The sequence below is a fragment of the Microcaecilia unicolor genome, chromosome 3, assembly GCF_901765095.1.
Source record: "Microcaecilia unicolor chromosome 3, aMicUni1.1, whole genome shotgun sequence".
Taxonomy (NCBI): domain Eukaryota; kingdom Metazoa; phylum Chordata; class Amphibia; order Gymnophiona; family Siphonopidae; genus Microcaecilia; species Microcaecilia unicolor.
In genome coordinates, this window is record NC_044033.1 from 505,821,033 (window position 1) to 505,837,028 (window position 15,996).

Below are 15,996 nucleotides of genomic sequence, written 5' to 3' on the forward strand. Positions count from 1 at the left end.
AGATGTAGGAGTCACCGAGGTAATTGAGATCAGAAAAAGCTGTATATCTTCCCATTTTGCTCCAGACAGCTTTAACCCGAGTCCCTGAGGAAAGCAGTTTGAAACCCGCGGTGTCGGGCGATTCCCAGGGGAAGGCAGTCAGTTATTTTTCTTCTTTGACAGCCCTGAGCGTCGAGACAGCGAGGACGCTGGCTAAAAAGATAAGTCCAGTTCCAATTATTGATTTTGTACCTTTAGCAAAATGGCCATTGGCCATAGCTGGTGAAGGTTTTATAAAAGCACAATGACAAGCGACACTAATAGCACTTAACACGGTGTTAAAAGTAGCCCAATGAATGAAGCGCTATACCACTGGGCAATAGTTTGTTTATTTATTTATTTGTCACATTTATACCCCACATTTTCCCACATGTTTGCAGGCTCAATGTGGCTCACATTAAACCGAGAAGTCGATCGCCAACCCGGTTATTAATCAATTACAATATATTGTGGTAAACAGAGAGTGTAGAAGGACAAGTTGAAAGGAAAAAGAGTCCAAAATAGTCCATTAATGTATTGCTTTGGAGGACTTTAGGATTTATGTTGGATCCTGGGAGTAGACTTTCTTGAATAAGCTGGTCTTGAGTAATTTCCTAAAGTTAAGATGATTTTGGGTAGTTTTGACAGCTTTTGGCAAAGCATTCCATAACTGGGTGCCGATAAAGGAAAAGGAGGTAGCGTAAGTAGATTTATACTTGAGGCTGTTGCAGGTAGGATAACGGAGGTTTAGGAATGAACGGGATGTTCTTGATGTGTTCCTAGAAGGGAGGTTGATTAGGTTATTCATGTATCCTGGGACTTCTCCGTAAAGAATTTTGTGGACTAGGGTACAAATTGGGAGCCAGTGTCAAAGATAGTGGATATTTCTGAGAAAAAAAAGTAAAAAAAGAAAGATTTGGTAGCAATTGTCCTCGTCTTTGATAGTACTGTATATCTTCCCATGGCATCTCTGAATAAAATTTGCTAGGAGGAAACCAGGAGACGAACATATTCAGTGGCTAGCACTGTGGAATAGAATCATCTTCTTGCTCATTTAAGTCTGATGTCAAATACTGTAACTTTTAAAAAGATGTTGAGAAGCTACCTATTTGTGAAGGCATTTCAAACTTAGAAGATTAATGATAAATGGTACAGTATGTTTATTAAAAAATGAATGTAATTGCTGAAAGCACACTGCTCTCACTGCTGCCTAACGGTCGGCTGTGGGTTAAGATCCTAGGGAACTGGGCTCAATTCCCTCTGCAGCTCCATGTGACCCTGGACGAGTCACGTGGAGGCGCATAATGGAACTGGGTGCCCATCTCTAAGGACAGCCCTGAGAAGGGGCAGGGCATCCCGTATTTATTTATTTATTTATTTATTTATTTATTTATATTAATTTATATACCATATCTTATTGCAACTGCAAAACAGAACGGTTTACATATGTATAAAAACAACTAATGTATACAAATAAACAAACATAGGAATTCCATTCATGACAGGAAAGCACAGCAAATCAGAATAAACTACATAATAAAATCAATACAAATTAAAAATCTAATATACAGTTATCGAAACAAGATGGGTGTCCATCTTTTGTTTTGATTATACGGTCGGGGACGCCCAAATCTCAACATTTAGGTCGACCATCTTGACATTTAGGGCAACCTTAGAGATGGGCGACCTCGGTTTTCGCCGATAATGGAAACCAAGGACGGCCATCTCAAAAATGAACAAATCCAAGCCATTTGGTCGTGGGAGGAGCCAGCAATCCTAGTGCATTGGTCCCCTCTCACATGCCAGGACACCAACCGGGCACCCTAGGGGGCACTGCAGTGGACTTCACAAATTGATCCCAGGTGCATAGCTCCCTTACCTTGGGTGCTGAGCCCCCCAATACCTTGCTGAGCCCCCCAATACCCACTACCCACAACTGTACAACACTACCATAGTGGCCGTCGAGAGTTGAAGTCTCGCGGGCTCACTTCAACTCTCGGTGGCCATTTTGAATCGGCGCCGAGATCAGCAACAGGAAGGATGCATGCAGGGCAGCGCTCCGGGCAGGAAAGAGGGGGCTCTTTCCTGCCCCGAAGAGGTCACTAGACCACCAGGGCAGTAGTAAGGTAAGGGGAGAGGGGTGACGGGGAGGGGGGGTGACGGGGTGTGTGACAGGGAGGAGGGGAAAATGTGACAGGGGGTGGAGCGAGGGTGTGACAGGGCGGAGCGAGGACATGAAAGGGGTGGGGTATGAAAGGGGGCGGGGTGTGTGGTGGGGGCAGGGCATGTGTCCTCCTTTTTGGGGGGCAAAATATAGTAACCCTACGCAGAGGGCCATATTCTATAATTATGCATGTAAATTTTGGAACACCCATGAAATGCCCATAAGTACGCTCCTTTTTGTCCGCGCACGTTAAAAGTTAGATGCAGTGCGTTACAGAATACGTTTAGTGAGTTATGCATGTAAATTCTAATTATTGCCAATTGGTGTTCAGTATTGTTTGTTAAGTACTGTTATCAATGCTAATTAGCTTGTTAACCCAATTAAGTTATGCGCATTGTTATAGAATCCACCTGGTTTTTGGTGCGGATCACTCAATTACCTTTAACCAGACAATGTTGATATTACATGCATTCTGGGTGAACTCAATCTGTGTCCCAGGCACACCTCAAACCCTACTCCAAAATAACCGAGCAATTTCATCCAGCCAACAAGCTGGCCAGACAAAATGTATACAGTGAGCAAACAGAGCAGGAGGAAATGAAAAGAAAATGCTTGAGTTACACCCAAAATCACCCCGATAAATCTTTCAAATATCAGCCTCAGCATTTTCAATATCTCTATTTACTCAAAGAAAACTGTCAATGTGCTGCTAAAAGATGTTTTATGACAATCTGCATATAAATATATATATATTTTTAAAAAAAGCTTAACATACCAGCCTCTGTATATACTATATATTTTATTCTGGCAACTAGCTTTTTTTCCTCAAAAGTGTCACACTGGTAGACGACGGGATGCGCTTGCCTTTTCACTTCCAGAATGTTAGAATCGTTAGGGAGAGCAAGGGGTTGCTATTCATGAATAAAGAAGGAAAAAACATCAGTTCAGATTATTATTTGGCAACAAATAGATATTATACATTGTCGGGCAATTCTATAAACTAGGCAACCAACATTTGCAGGCACATAACATGTGTAGATACAGGAGCCAACTTTTCTAAATTATTAGGGGTGCTAAACCCAACAGAAATCACCTTTCCCTATACACAGTCCAAGACTTTGTTCAATATTGGAGGTGCTTATGCACCCACAGAGCTGACTCTTACGTATGTAGATATTTAGAATACTAGCACAAATATACCGTCGTGTTGCCTAAGCGTTATTCTGCAAATACCCATATAACTTACATAGGACCAGATTCAGTAAATAGGGACAGATTATATATAGGGTGCCTAAGAAATCTACGCGGTAAAAAAATCCACCTAGGCGTATTCTATAAAGTACTCCTAAATAGGCTTAAATTTCCGTGCGGTAAATAGGATATGCCGAGCATCTTTGTACGTGACCAAATTTTCAGGTCCATTTAGGCCACGTTTTACTGGGCATTAGTGCGGGTGCGTAGATTTAAGCACAGCCCCCTGGATTCTATATAAGGCGCCTAGATTCTGTGCGGAGATACGCGTGTAACCTAATTACCGTAAGAATCTAATCTGCTTTTTTAATAGCAATAAACAAGCAATAATGAGCATTAATTATCAGTTATCACAATTTATGTGCAGAAATCACTAAGCCTATTCAATATAGAACTGCGCCTAAATTTCAAAGCGCACAGTTCAAAATAAATGCATGTAGCTTAAAAGGGGCATGTTTATGGGTGTGTTTATGGGCATTTCATTGGCGTTCCAAAATTTCCACACGTAATTACAGAATACGAGTCAGTTCACCTAAATCTATCAGGTTTATTTTGGTGTAAATAGGCACGCATAGATTTAGGTGTTACGATATCGACTATGTATTCTATACACCACACCTAAATCTTATAGAATACACATAATTTTGCGTGAATTTTTTAGGCGCCATATAGAATCTGGCCCAGAGGGCCATATTCTATAACAGTGCGTGTAAATTTTGGAACGCCCATAAAATGCCGAAAACCATGCCCATTTTTGACTGTATGCATTAGAATTTGGACACATTGCATTACAGAATACGCTTAGCGAGTTACACATGTAAATTCTAAGAAAAAAACAAACAATATTACCAACTACCGCCCAGTAGCCTCTATCCCATTAGTAGTCAAACTCATGGAAGGACTGGTGACCAAGCAACTCAATGACTACATAAACAAATTCACTATGCTACATGAGTCGCAATCAGGAATTCGACCCCTACACAGCACCGAAAAAGTACTACTCACTCTTCTAACCAAATTCAAGCAGGAAATTGCAATAGGCAAGAGCATTCTCCTCCTCCAATTTGACATGTCAAGTGCATTCGACATGGTTAACCATAACATACTGCTAGGAATCCTAGAATACTTCGAAATCAGTGGTGGCACTCTGAATTGGATTAAGGGCTTTCTAACCACAAGAACATATCAAGTGAAATCAAAAACAAACATATCGTCAGCATGGAAACCAGGCTACGGAGTACTGCAAGGATCATCACTATCACCGATCCTCTTCAACCTCATGTTGACTCCACTAGCCAAGACACTATCCACCCAAGGCCTCAACCCATTTATCTACGCTGATGACATTACATTATATATTCCATACAAACATGACCTGGCGGAAATCACCAACGAAATCAAACTAAGCTTAAACATCATGAACTCATGGGCAAATGCATTCCAACTAACACTCAATACTACTATTTACAACTATTTATCATTTCTATAGCGCTACAATGCATACACAGAAAAAACACACTGTCTCATTATCTCATCCCAATACAATACATACAAACCCACAAATATTAACACCCCCAGGATACACCCTCCCTGTCTCAGACAGCCTGAAAATTCTCGGAGTAACAATCGACCGTAACCTATCACTAGAGACCCAAGCAAAGTCCACCATAAAGAAAATGTTTTTCTCAATGTGGAAACTCAAACGCGTAAAACCATTCTTCCCGAGGGAAATATTTCGTAACCTGGTACAGTCCATGGTATTAAGCCACGCAGATTACTGTAATGGAATCTATGCGGGATGCAAGGATCAAATCATAAAGAAACTTCAGACTGCCCAAAATACAGCAGCTAGGCTTATATTTGGAAAAACACGTTTCGACAGCACCAAACCACTCAGAGAAAAATTGCACTGGCTACCAATCAAAGAACGCATCACTTTCAAAATCTGCACGACTGTTCACAAAATTATATACGGCGAGGCACCGGGTTACATGACAGACCTCATCGACCTGCCAACCAGAAACTCCACAAAATCTGTACGATCATATCTAAACCTTCACTACCCAAGAAGCAAAGGACTCAAATACAAATCCACCTATGCAACCAGCTTTTCCTACCTAAGCGCACAACTATGGAACGCACTGCCAAAAGCAGTAAAAACTACGCTCGACCACCTAAATTTTCGGAAAGCACTAAACACAGACCTGTTCAGAAGAGCATACCCCACTGACCCAACATAAAAATACCGGGCACTTGCGACACAACATAACCAAAGACTGCAACAGACATTAGCTTACTTTTCTTCCCCCTTTCCCTCTCTAAGTTCCCCCCAACTGTTTCCTACTATACATATACCTCATTATACCACAATATCACTTTGTATTCATTCATACTATGTATTTGTTCAAACCGTAATCAGCTAACGCCATTAATGGTTATATGTAAGCCACATTGAGCCTGCAAAAGGTGGGGAAATGTGGGATAGAAATGTAACAAATAATTATTATTATTATTGCCAATTAGTGCTCATTAAGACCTGTTATCAATGCTAATTAGCTTGTTGAGCCAATTATGATATGCACGTTGTTATAGAAAATGCTTGGAGTTTGCCAAGCTATATAGAATCCCAGGGATAATGCCCAAATTTGGGTGCCAGAAAAAATTGGTGCCCCGTGTTGAGCACCCATTAAAGAATAGTATCTAGCACTGATTCCCACACTTAAATTTAGGTGCCAGGACTTAGGCCTGCTGAAACCAGGTGTAATTCCTGGTGCCCAATTTGGGTACGCATCCACGGTATTCTATAAGACCACGCACAGATTATCAGAACAGCCCTGGCCTGCCCATTCCCCTCCCATGACCACTCTCCCTTTCGGGTGCATGCTATGGGATTTGGGCACGCAGTTTTATAGAATAGCGCTTAACAAGATGCCAATCCAAATTGATGCCAATTAACATCAATAATCGTTAGCACCCAATTATTGACATTAATTGGATGAGGCATAAGCAGCGCTGTCACATGCATAACTTACAGAATACCGTATTTGCATTGGGCAGAGCATGGGTGGGACTTTGGCAGGGCTCTCACATGGGTAACTTACAGAATATGAATATCTTCCATGCTTAGATGCTCAAATTTACACTTGCTCTTTGGCTGGCATAAGTGCCTGAACGTTAACCCCATCATTCTATAAAGGGCACGAGCCCATTTTGCATGTGCAATTTAATTGAATAATGAGCCAATTAGTGCCAATAATTGCTTTTCACAAGCAATTATTGGCGTTAATTGAAATCAATTAAGATGTATGTACTTAAATTTAGGCACAAGGGTTTGTGGAAACAGATGAAGAATGCTCTGCAGCAACTTCCTTCAGTTACCACTGTACCGGCTGCAATAACCGATTAACCTTCCTCCCTCAGAAAATGTGAAGTGTAAGATTAACCATTTTCAGTTTTTCTTATTTTCTTTAAGATTGTTTTCCTGATCTTGGATCTTCCAATTGTGGACAATTATGTAAATATATATTGTTGAGAGAAAATGTTTTCCTTTTTATATTAATTTCTGTATTTCCTTACATTTATGTGATAAATGTGAATGTAATTAAGTAAAATGATAAATAAAATAAAAAAAATAAAAAAAATTTAGGCACATATCTGCACCTAAATTTTATGTACATCCTGAAAAAAAGGGTGAGGAAGTGGGAGGGTCATGGACAGTACGGGGCAGATTAATGGCATGGTTTTGGGTTACGCATGCAATTACAGAATAAAGGGGTTCCGCGCTTAAATTTAGGAGGGGGCATTTGCTCCACACTTTTGTTGGTGCAAATGGACGTGCCTAAATTTGCGTGCAACCCCCAGGACTTCAGCGGTATTCAATATACTGAGCCTAACTTTAGGCACGGTTTATGGAATAGCACTTAAGTGGGGGTGGTTTACAGAGTGCGTGTAGGTGGAAATATTTTTGGCATCATATATAGAATCTAGACCATTGTAGCTAACCGCAGAAGCGGAGCCAGGTTGACGTCGCGCAGGGGGAGCGAAAGCAGTGAGAGAGCGGACTTCGTCGGCACCAGCGCACATTTTCTATGCAACACGATAGGCGCCGGCGCAGGCAGAACTCCATTTGGGGCAGCGGCCGCCCCCCTGGTGCCCAACCTAGCTACGCCACTGGCTAACCGGCTATATCACATGGTATAGCCGGCTATCCGTGAATATTCAAGTGCTGGCTGGCTAAGTTTAGCAGGCAAATCAGACCGCAGAAATAGCAGTCCTATCTTTGCCCGCTATTAATGTAACCAGCCAGTGCTGAATATTCACATAGCCGCTTAAGTTAGAGCTGGTCAAAAAAACCCTGGGTATTCGATGCCAGTCACCGGAAACGGCCCGGCGTTGAATATCCGGGGTGAGCGCCAGCAGCGGCAACTATCTGCGCTGCCTGCCGCCAGCTGAATATTGAAGGGGAGGGGTTATGCTTAGACTCAGCTTGTTAGCATCTAACTTTATTTATTCTCTGTGCCTTCTTCATACACACATAACCCCCTGGGTAATTTTACGAAAGCTCTTTCCAATGGATTAAACAGGGTTTAGCTTTGGAAAAAAGTATATAAAATTGTCCCCAGCATTGTGACATGATGCCATCAGAACGGTTATGAATCAAACACTAGCTGATGTTAAATCATCATTCTCACTCGTAAGTTTTCCAAGAAAAGTTATTTTTATCTAACTTTTTGGCACACACATTGCCAGTAAGAGCCACCGTCAGTGTTTGACATATCATGACTAATGTAGTAGCTAACTGAGTTAAGGAAGAGCAAAAACAGAAGAATATTCAATGTTTTTTTGTCCTAGTCATATCATAAATAGTTTTGGATTTTAGCTTAAATGTACAATACAATGGAGGTTGTATTGGGAGAAAGTCACTAAGGGGTCCTTTTTTTAAGCTGTGCTAAGAAGACCGTAGAAGTCTGCCCAGCACTGTTCTTGTACTAAGTTTCGACGTTAGCTTCAAAACTTAGTACAAGAACAGTGCTGGGCAGACTTCTACGGTCTGTGCCCTGAGAAAGGCAAGAACAACTCAAACTCGGGGATACATATAAAGCAAGCATGTCCTTACGCAGACCCTTCCTGCATGGCCATTTAAAAAAATTGTCATGGTAGCATTTGCTACCTCCTATTTAGATTGTATTAAGGGTTCCCTGGCAGTAAGCTTCCAACTCTTGTCTCTCCCTACGTCCCCCCCCCCCCCCCCCCTCTGGTACTTCATTCTGTGGATAAATCTTTCTTGTCTGTCCCCTTCTCCTCTACTGCTAATGCCAGACTCCGTTCCTTTTATCTCGCTGCACCTCATGCCTGGAATAGACTTCCCGAGCCTGTACATCTAGCCCCATCTTTGGCCGTTTTCAAATCCAGGCTAAAAGCCCACCTCTTTAACGCTGCTTTTGACTCCTAACCACTACTCACTTGCCCTGTACCCTATATCCCTCACCTCTTAGTTGTTCTGTTTGTCTGTCCTATTTAGATTGTGAGCTCTTTGAGCAGGGGCTGTCTTTTTCGTGTATGGTGTACAGCGCTGCGTATGCCTTGTAGCGCTGTAGAAGTGATAAGTAGTAGTAGTAGTAAGCCCAGCTACCGCTAGCTAGTCAATTAGGGTTAGATTCTATATATGGCATCTGAAAGTACGCCTAAATTTTACAGAATTAGCGTAAATTTTCATGCAGTATATAGAATACACCGAGCACCCCTCATGCAACCATATTTGGTCGCATCCATTTAGGCCATGTTTTACTTGACCTAAATCGCAATGCCTAAATTAGGCACAGAGCGGGTGTATTCTATAATCATGCACATAGATATTTTGAAATGCCCAGTCCATGCCCTTAACCACGCTCCCTTTTCAACTGTGTGACTTGGAATTTACACGCACCACATTACAGAATACACTTAGGGCCCTGTTTACTAAAATGCATTAGTGTTTTTTAACACGCCTACACTTAGCACACGCCATTGCCTAAATTGTAATATGTGATTGTTGTAAATGTCTGTATCTGGTTAAATGTCTGTATAGAATCTATTGATGAGATTAGTATGGACTATAAATCACAAGAATAGAATAGGGGACGAGATCCCCACCAGCTACCGGTAAACGTGTGCTACTGTTGGGTGAGCCTGAGCTCTAAGTGGGTGGGCCCCGGCCCACCCAGGCCCACCTGTGGCTACGCCACTGGAATAGAACAGAATAAAACATCAAAGCTCACTTCCATAGATGAAGTATTTTACTTTAAAAGCATTCAATTACTCACCTCACCCTACAGAGCTCGAGGCAAGATACAATGAATAAAAAATAAGACAATAGCAATCAACCCATACAAATTTTACTCTCCTCCCAATTTCAATTGCAAACTAGTCATAAAAATCCAAGTTTTTAACTGTTTCTTAGACATTTCATAGCAGCTTAGTTGTCACAGTTGCAAAGGAATTTTGTTCCTCATCCTAGGCCCGTTGCAACTGTTTTACTCCTAGAAATGACTTGAAAAATGATTCTTACTGGCAGTAAGTCTATATAAGTCACCTGAGCATGAGGAATAGCATTTTACGTGCTTATGTAGGTGCTTTTAAGAACATAACATAAGAACCTAAGAGTAGCCATATGGGGTCAGAGCAATGGTCCATAAAGCGCAGTATCCTGTTTCCAACAGTGGCCAAGCCAAGTCACAAGTTCCTGGCAAAAACCCAAATCGTGGCAACATTTCACGTTACCAATCCCAGGGCAAGCAGTTGCTTCCCCATGTCTGCCTCAATAGCAGACTATGGACTTTTCCTCCAGGAACTTGTCAAATGTTTTAAAAATGCAGATACACTAATCACTGTTACTACATCCTCCGGCAAAGAGTTCCAGAGCTTAACTATTTGTTGAGTGAGAAATATTTCCTCCTATTTGTTTTAAAAGTATTTCCATATAACTTCCTTGAGTGTCCCCTAGTCTTTATACTTTTGGAACAGGTAAAAAAAAAAAATCAATTTACTTCTGCACCACTCATGGAGAGCCAATTCCTCTGTCCAGTACATTCGGTTACTCCTATTTTTTATAAGGTACCTAAAATCCACAAACGATTGTCTTCCCCCCCCCCCCCCCAGGTAGGCCTATTGTCTCTTCCAGAAACTCTTTATTAGAAAGAACTTGCAAATATATGGATTATTTTCTAAGGCCTTTGGTACAGGCGATACCAGCAGTGGCGTTCCTAGGGGGGCTGACACCCAGAGCGGATCGCCGATGCACCCCGCCCCCCGGGTCAGCGCCCCCCCCCCCCGGCAAAAGAACCCCCGATCCCCCGGTGAAAGAACCTCCCCCCCCGGTTGCACGCCGCTGGGGGGGGGGTGCCGCGCGCCTGCCGGCTCTTCGTTTTCATGCTCCCTCTACCCCGGAACAGGAAGTAACCTGTTCCGGGGCAAAGGGAGCATGAAAACGAAGAGCCGACAGGTGCGCAGCACCCCCCCCCCCTCCCCAGCGGCATGCACCCGGGGCGGACCGCCCCAACCGCCCCCCCCCCCCTTGATTTGCCACTGGATACCAGCATACATTTAGGACACCTCTCATTTTTTGCAAATTTTGACTGGACTGCAAATTAATGATAACGCTCTTCTTGTTACCTTAGATGCACATTCTTTGTACACCTCTATTCCACAGAGGGAGGCCGTGAAAGCTGTAGAAAAAAGCATTGGAAAATCGTCCACGTCCTCACATAGTCCCTACAGAGTTCCTAACTGAGTTGGTTGAGATGGCGCTGTATAATAACCATTTCATTTTTGATGACGAACTTTACCTTCAAATTTCGGGCATTGCCATGGGGGCTTCGTTTGCCCCCTCGATTGCAAACATTTCTATGGGCCAGTTTGAAAGCCAATATGTTTATTCCTTGGCGGGGTTTTCTAAAGTTATTTATTGGGGACGTTATATTGACGACATTTTCTTGCTATGGCAAGGCACTCAAGGAGAACTAGTGGATTTTGTACAGGGCTTGAATAGATGTCATGCAACTATTAAATCTGAGCGTAATAGTCACCTGAAATATATCAATTTTCTGGATGTTCTAATAAAGAAAGAACACGGGACTCGTAGAACAGATGTCTTTATTAAGACTACGGATAGGAATTCACTATTGAGGTTCACAAAGAGTGCACACTATTTCCCTACAGTACATGCATTCAGTGCATATGCCTGTGTACACTATCAGGAAATAGTGCACAATTCTTTCTTAAAGTGTGCGCACTATTTCAGAAGAGTGTGCACACTTAACAAGTAGGATGCACTCTTTTGAAAAGTGCACACTTTCACAAAGAGTGCACACTATTTCCCTATAGGTGCATTCATACACTGTTCATGTATGTGCAAACGGTGCCTACCTGTGCACACTATCAACTATTTTGGAAGAGTGTACACACTTAGCAAGTAGGATGCACTCTTTTGGAAAAGTGCATGCTTTTTTGGAACAGTGAGCTCTCATTCTGAAAGATTACACACTACAAATTATTTTGCTCCAGAAACAAATAAAAAAAAATTAAACCCAAAAGAAAACAAAAATTCCTGGAAACAACACAGGAAAAGAAATAGGCCCACCCATTAAGGGGGGGCCGCACACAACCGGGCTGAAGGCCGGCGAAGACAGAGGAGAAAGGGAGGGTATAGAGTGGGCCAGCTAGTGAGCATAGGTAGGAGGAGATAGGGCAACAAAGGGTTAACAAGGTAAGGAAGGGAAAGAAGGGGAGGAGGAAGAGAGAAGGAGCAGAAGCTAGGGACAGGAAGGTCCAGGGAAATCATTTTCAAATTAGGAGGCAAGAGAAGAGCAGGGCTGGCCCGCCCACCCAGTTGCCAGGGCTACCTTGTAGCAGCAAGGCGTCAAGCTACAATGTTAGGTAGGGACTGCAATGGGTACACAGCAGCTTAGCAGCTAACACTTACAAGTGTTGTGGTAACTGCCTGTGCAGAAACAGCTGTTTGGGAAGTTACAAGTTTATGCAAAGTTAGGCTTGCATGTTAGCAGCCTTATAAACATCAAGCAACGTGGACACAGCTTGTCTCCTGGTTTCGACAGCCGGGAGGCCTAGAACATCAGTTTGTAAAAGATGTTTAAGTGCCTCCTTCAACGGGAGGCACCAAGTGACAGCGGGTGCTATGACAGACAGCACAGTGGAGCCACAGGGGCTTGGGACGACACAACCTGTGGCACAGAATAGGCATTTATGTTTGGAAGCTGTGTACCTGGGTACAAATATTAGTATAAAGGTTATTGTAATATGTTATGTATTGTTATTGAAAATAAATTCAACTCTAACAAAGATATGGCTTTGCAGCATGGTTGATGGGATATGAAGGGGTGTCTGAGTGTGTGCCGAATGCCCGAGTTGTGATGTAACACAAAATGTTTGGGCTGCACACCCCTGTGAACAACTACCCTGTCTCCTTACTACAGGTAAATGTTTAAACCTCAGAAAAGCAAGAATCAAATCCCTAATCAGCCTGAAGCAAGCAATTTAAACCAGGAAAAAACCCCACACAGTTCAGGTTCTGACTAGTGTTAGCAGAACCAATCCTCAGCAGCGGTGTACCAAGGGCGGGGCGGTCCGCCCCGGGTGCATGCTACTGGGGGGGGGGGGGGTGCCGCGCGCCTGTCGGCTCTGCTGGTTCCCTACTCCCTCTGCCCCGGAACAGGTTACTTCCTGTTCCGGGGCAGAGGGAGCCAGCGGAGCCGAGAGCCGCGCGGAGGCACCCGGGGGGGGGGGGGTTGATGCACCGGGGGGGGGGTGTCATTTCGCCAGGGGGGTCGTGCTGCACCCGTGGGGGGGGGGGGTGTGTATCGGCGATCCGCCCCGGGTGGCAGCCGACCTAGGATCGTCACTGATCCTCAGAACTAGTGTCTCTCTCCACTGGTGACTTTCTCTTGAACAGCTGATGTTTTTGGTCTGCCTTTTTTAAAACTGTTGATGTGGCAATTTTCAAAAGCCATTTACAGGCCCCTTTTACTAAGCAGCGCTAAAAAAATAGCCTGCGCTAGCCCCAGTGCGGGTCTTCCCTGCGAGCTAAGACCACTTTTAGTGCTGCCAGTAAATGGCTAACACTTTCATTTTTGCAATAATGGCCACGTAATAATTTTCCCATTAGTGCATGGAAGCTTTTACCGACACTTATTTTTGTAGGCAGTAAGGGCTCATGAGCTAATCCTGTACTAATCAATACGCAAAAAATGCCCACACGCTAACCAGTTAGCATAGCCATACCTCTCTCCACCCTAAACATGCCCCCAGCAGATGTAAAAATTACCGCAGGATGCGTGGTAGTGCATTTTAACACGTTAGTGCTTACCACAGCTTAGTAAAAGGGCCCCTTAGCAAGGTAAATACACAGTCTCAAAATTGCCTACCCTGTCCCCAGGTAAAAATATGTGCAACTTTCAACCATGCCTATACCTGTATCACCTAGGAAAAGTAGGGTAAGGGTGAGATTTAGGTCTTGGGAAACAAAAACACAAGTAATTTTGCATTTTCAAAAAACTAAAGAGTAGCTCTGTGGATACTTTTTCTCTGGGCAGTTCTTAACGAGGGCTGATATTAGGGGGATGCAAACAGGGCAACTGCCCTGGGCCCCCAGGCTACAGGGGGTCCCCAACCTTGTTCTGAAACTAATGTGAGCAAGTGCAAAGTGATGCATGTGGGAAAGAGGAACCTGAATTATAGCTACGTAATGCAAGGTTCCACGTTAGGAGTCACCGACCAAGAAAGGGATCTAGGTGTCGTCGTTGATGATATGTTGAAACCTTCTGCTCAGTGTGCTGCGGCGGCTAACTACTACTACTACTTATCATTTCTATAGCGCTACCGGACGTACGCAGCGCTTCACACCTGAACATGGAGAGACAGTCCCTGCTTGACAGAGCTTACAATCTAAATGTTAGGTATTATTAGGAAAGGAATGGAAAACAAAATGAGGACATTATAATGCCTTTGTGTCGCTCCATGGTGCGACCGCACCTCGAATATTGTGTTCAATTCTGGTCACTGCATCTCAAAAAAGATATAGTGGAGTTAGAAAAGGTGCAGACAAGGGCAACAAAAATGATAAAGGGGATGGGATGACTTCCCTATGAGGAAAGGCTAATGTGGCTAGGGCTCTTCAGCTTGGAGAAAAGATGGCTGAGGGAAGATATGATAGAGGTCAATAAAATAATGAGTGGAGTAGAAAGGGTAGACGTGAAACCTCTGTTTACTCTTTCCGAAAATACTAGGACTAGGGGGCATTTGATGAAGCTACAAAGTAGTAAATTTAAAACGAATCAGAGAAAACTTTTCTTCACTCAACATGTAATTAAACTCTGGAATTCGTTGCCAGAGAATGTAGTAAAGGCGGTTAGCTTTGCGGGGTTTAAAAAAGGTTTGGACGGCTTCCTAAAAGAAAAGTCCATAGACCATTATTAAAATGAACTTGGGGAAACTCCACCACTTAACCCTGGGATAAGCAGCATAAAATATTTTGTACTTTTTTTTTTGTTACATTTGTACCCCGCGCTTTCCCACTCATGGCAGGCTCAATGCGGCTTACATGGGGCAATGGAGGGTTAAGTAACTTGCCCAGAGTCACAAAGAGTTGCCTGTGGGGGATCTTGCCAGGTATTTGTGACCTGGATTGGCCACTGTTGGAAACAGGATACTGGGCTTGATGGACCTTTGGTCTGTCCCACTGTGGCAATACTTATGAAGGAGATCTGCCTTCTGGTGGGTTTTGGGGCCCCCTTCCAAATTTCTGCCCTGGGATCCATCATGTTTAAAACCATCCCTGTTAAAATCTGGTGCAAAGTCCACAGGCTGAAATACTTCCAGACTTTGCAAGTAGCGTTTGTGTTTTGAAACTTTCCCTGTGTTTACTTTAAGGAATTTACCTGCATATATTAACTTTCTTATTTGATTTACGATTTTTACGTTGAGTACAGAAAATGCATGGTCTGTGTGACCTATATTTTTGATACAGCATTGAGAGCATCTGCAATGGGTTTATTAGAGAAAGATTAAATATAAAACATATTAAAATAAACTAACCTGGCTATGGACTCTGGATACAGTAAAAAAAAAAAAAAAAAAACAATCCCTAGTTTTGAATGGGTAGGGCTTAGAGCTTCTGTTCTCATGAAGGCAAAACCTCAGAAGAAACTTCTCATGTAGAAAAATTATTTCCTAGGTTCCTGATTCTGTACCTCCGGGCTTGAAGGCAGTACTGGAGAGACCATGAAATGTCAAATAGTTTATAATAATACCACTAATAATAATTGTATTCTTATATACTGCACAAACCATCAGCTCATAGCGGTTTACAATAAAATTCCTTAGGGAAACAATAAATATAATCCAGCCGATATTCAAAGCGAGTTATCTGGCCAGGAATGGCCGCCGACTGGTTAACTTGCTTATCGGCAGTTATCCAGTCATTTTCAGCGGCACTTAGCTGGTTATGTTCGCTGAAAACGACCAGTTAGTGCCGAAGTGGAAGCTGACTATCTTCCCTGTTTACTAAGCAG

The 15,996-nt window shown here is 43.0% G+C and overlaps 1 protein-coding gene across 1 annotated transcript in view; it reads right to left on the reverse strand.

Annotated features, from left to right (window-relative positions):
• SPACA1 (sperm acrosome associated 1) overlaps window positions 1-15,996 on the reverse strand; it is a gene marked incomplete at its 5' end in the record, with an annotated part of 99,772 nt that overhangs the window by 8,638 nt on the left and 75,138 nt on the right. The window contains one exon of the mRNA XM_030195177.1: window positions 2,958-3,093. Within this exon, the coding sequence (XP_030051037.1) occupies window positions 2,958-3,093 (136 nt within the window). The remainder of the gene's footprint in view (window positions 1-2,957; window positions 3,094-15,996) is intronic.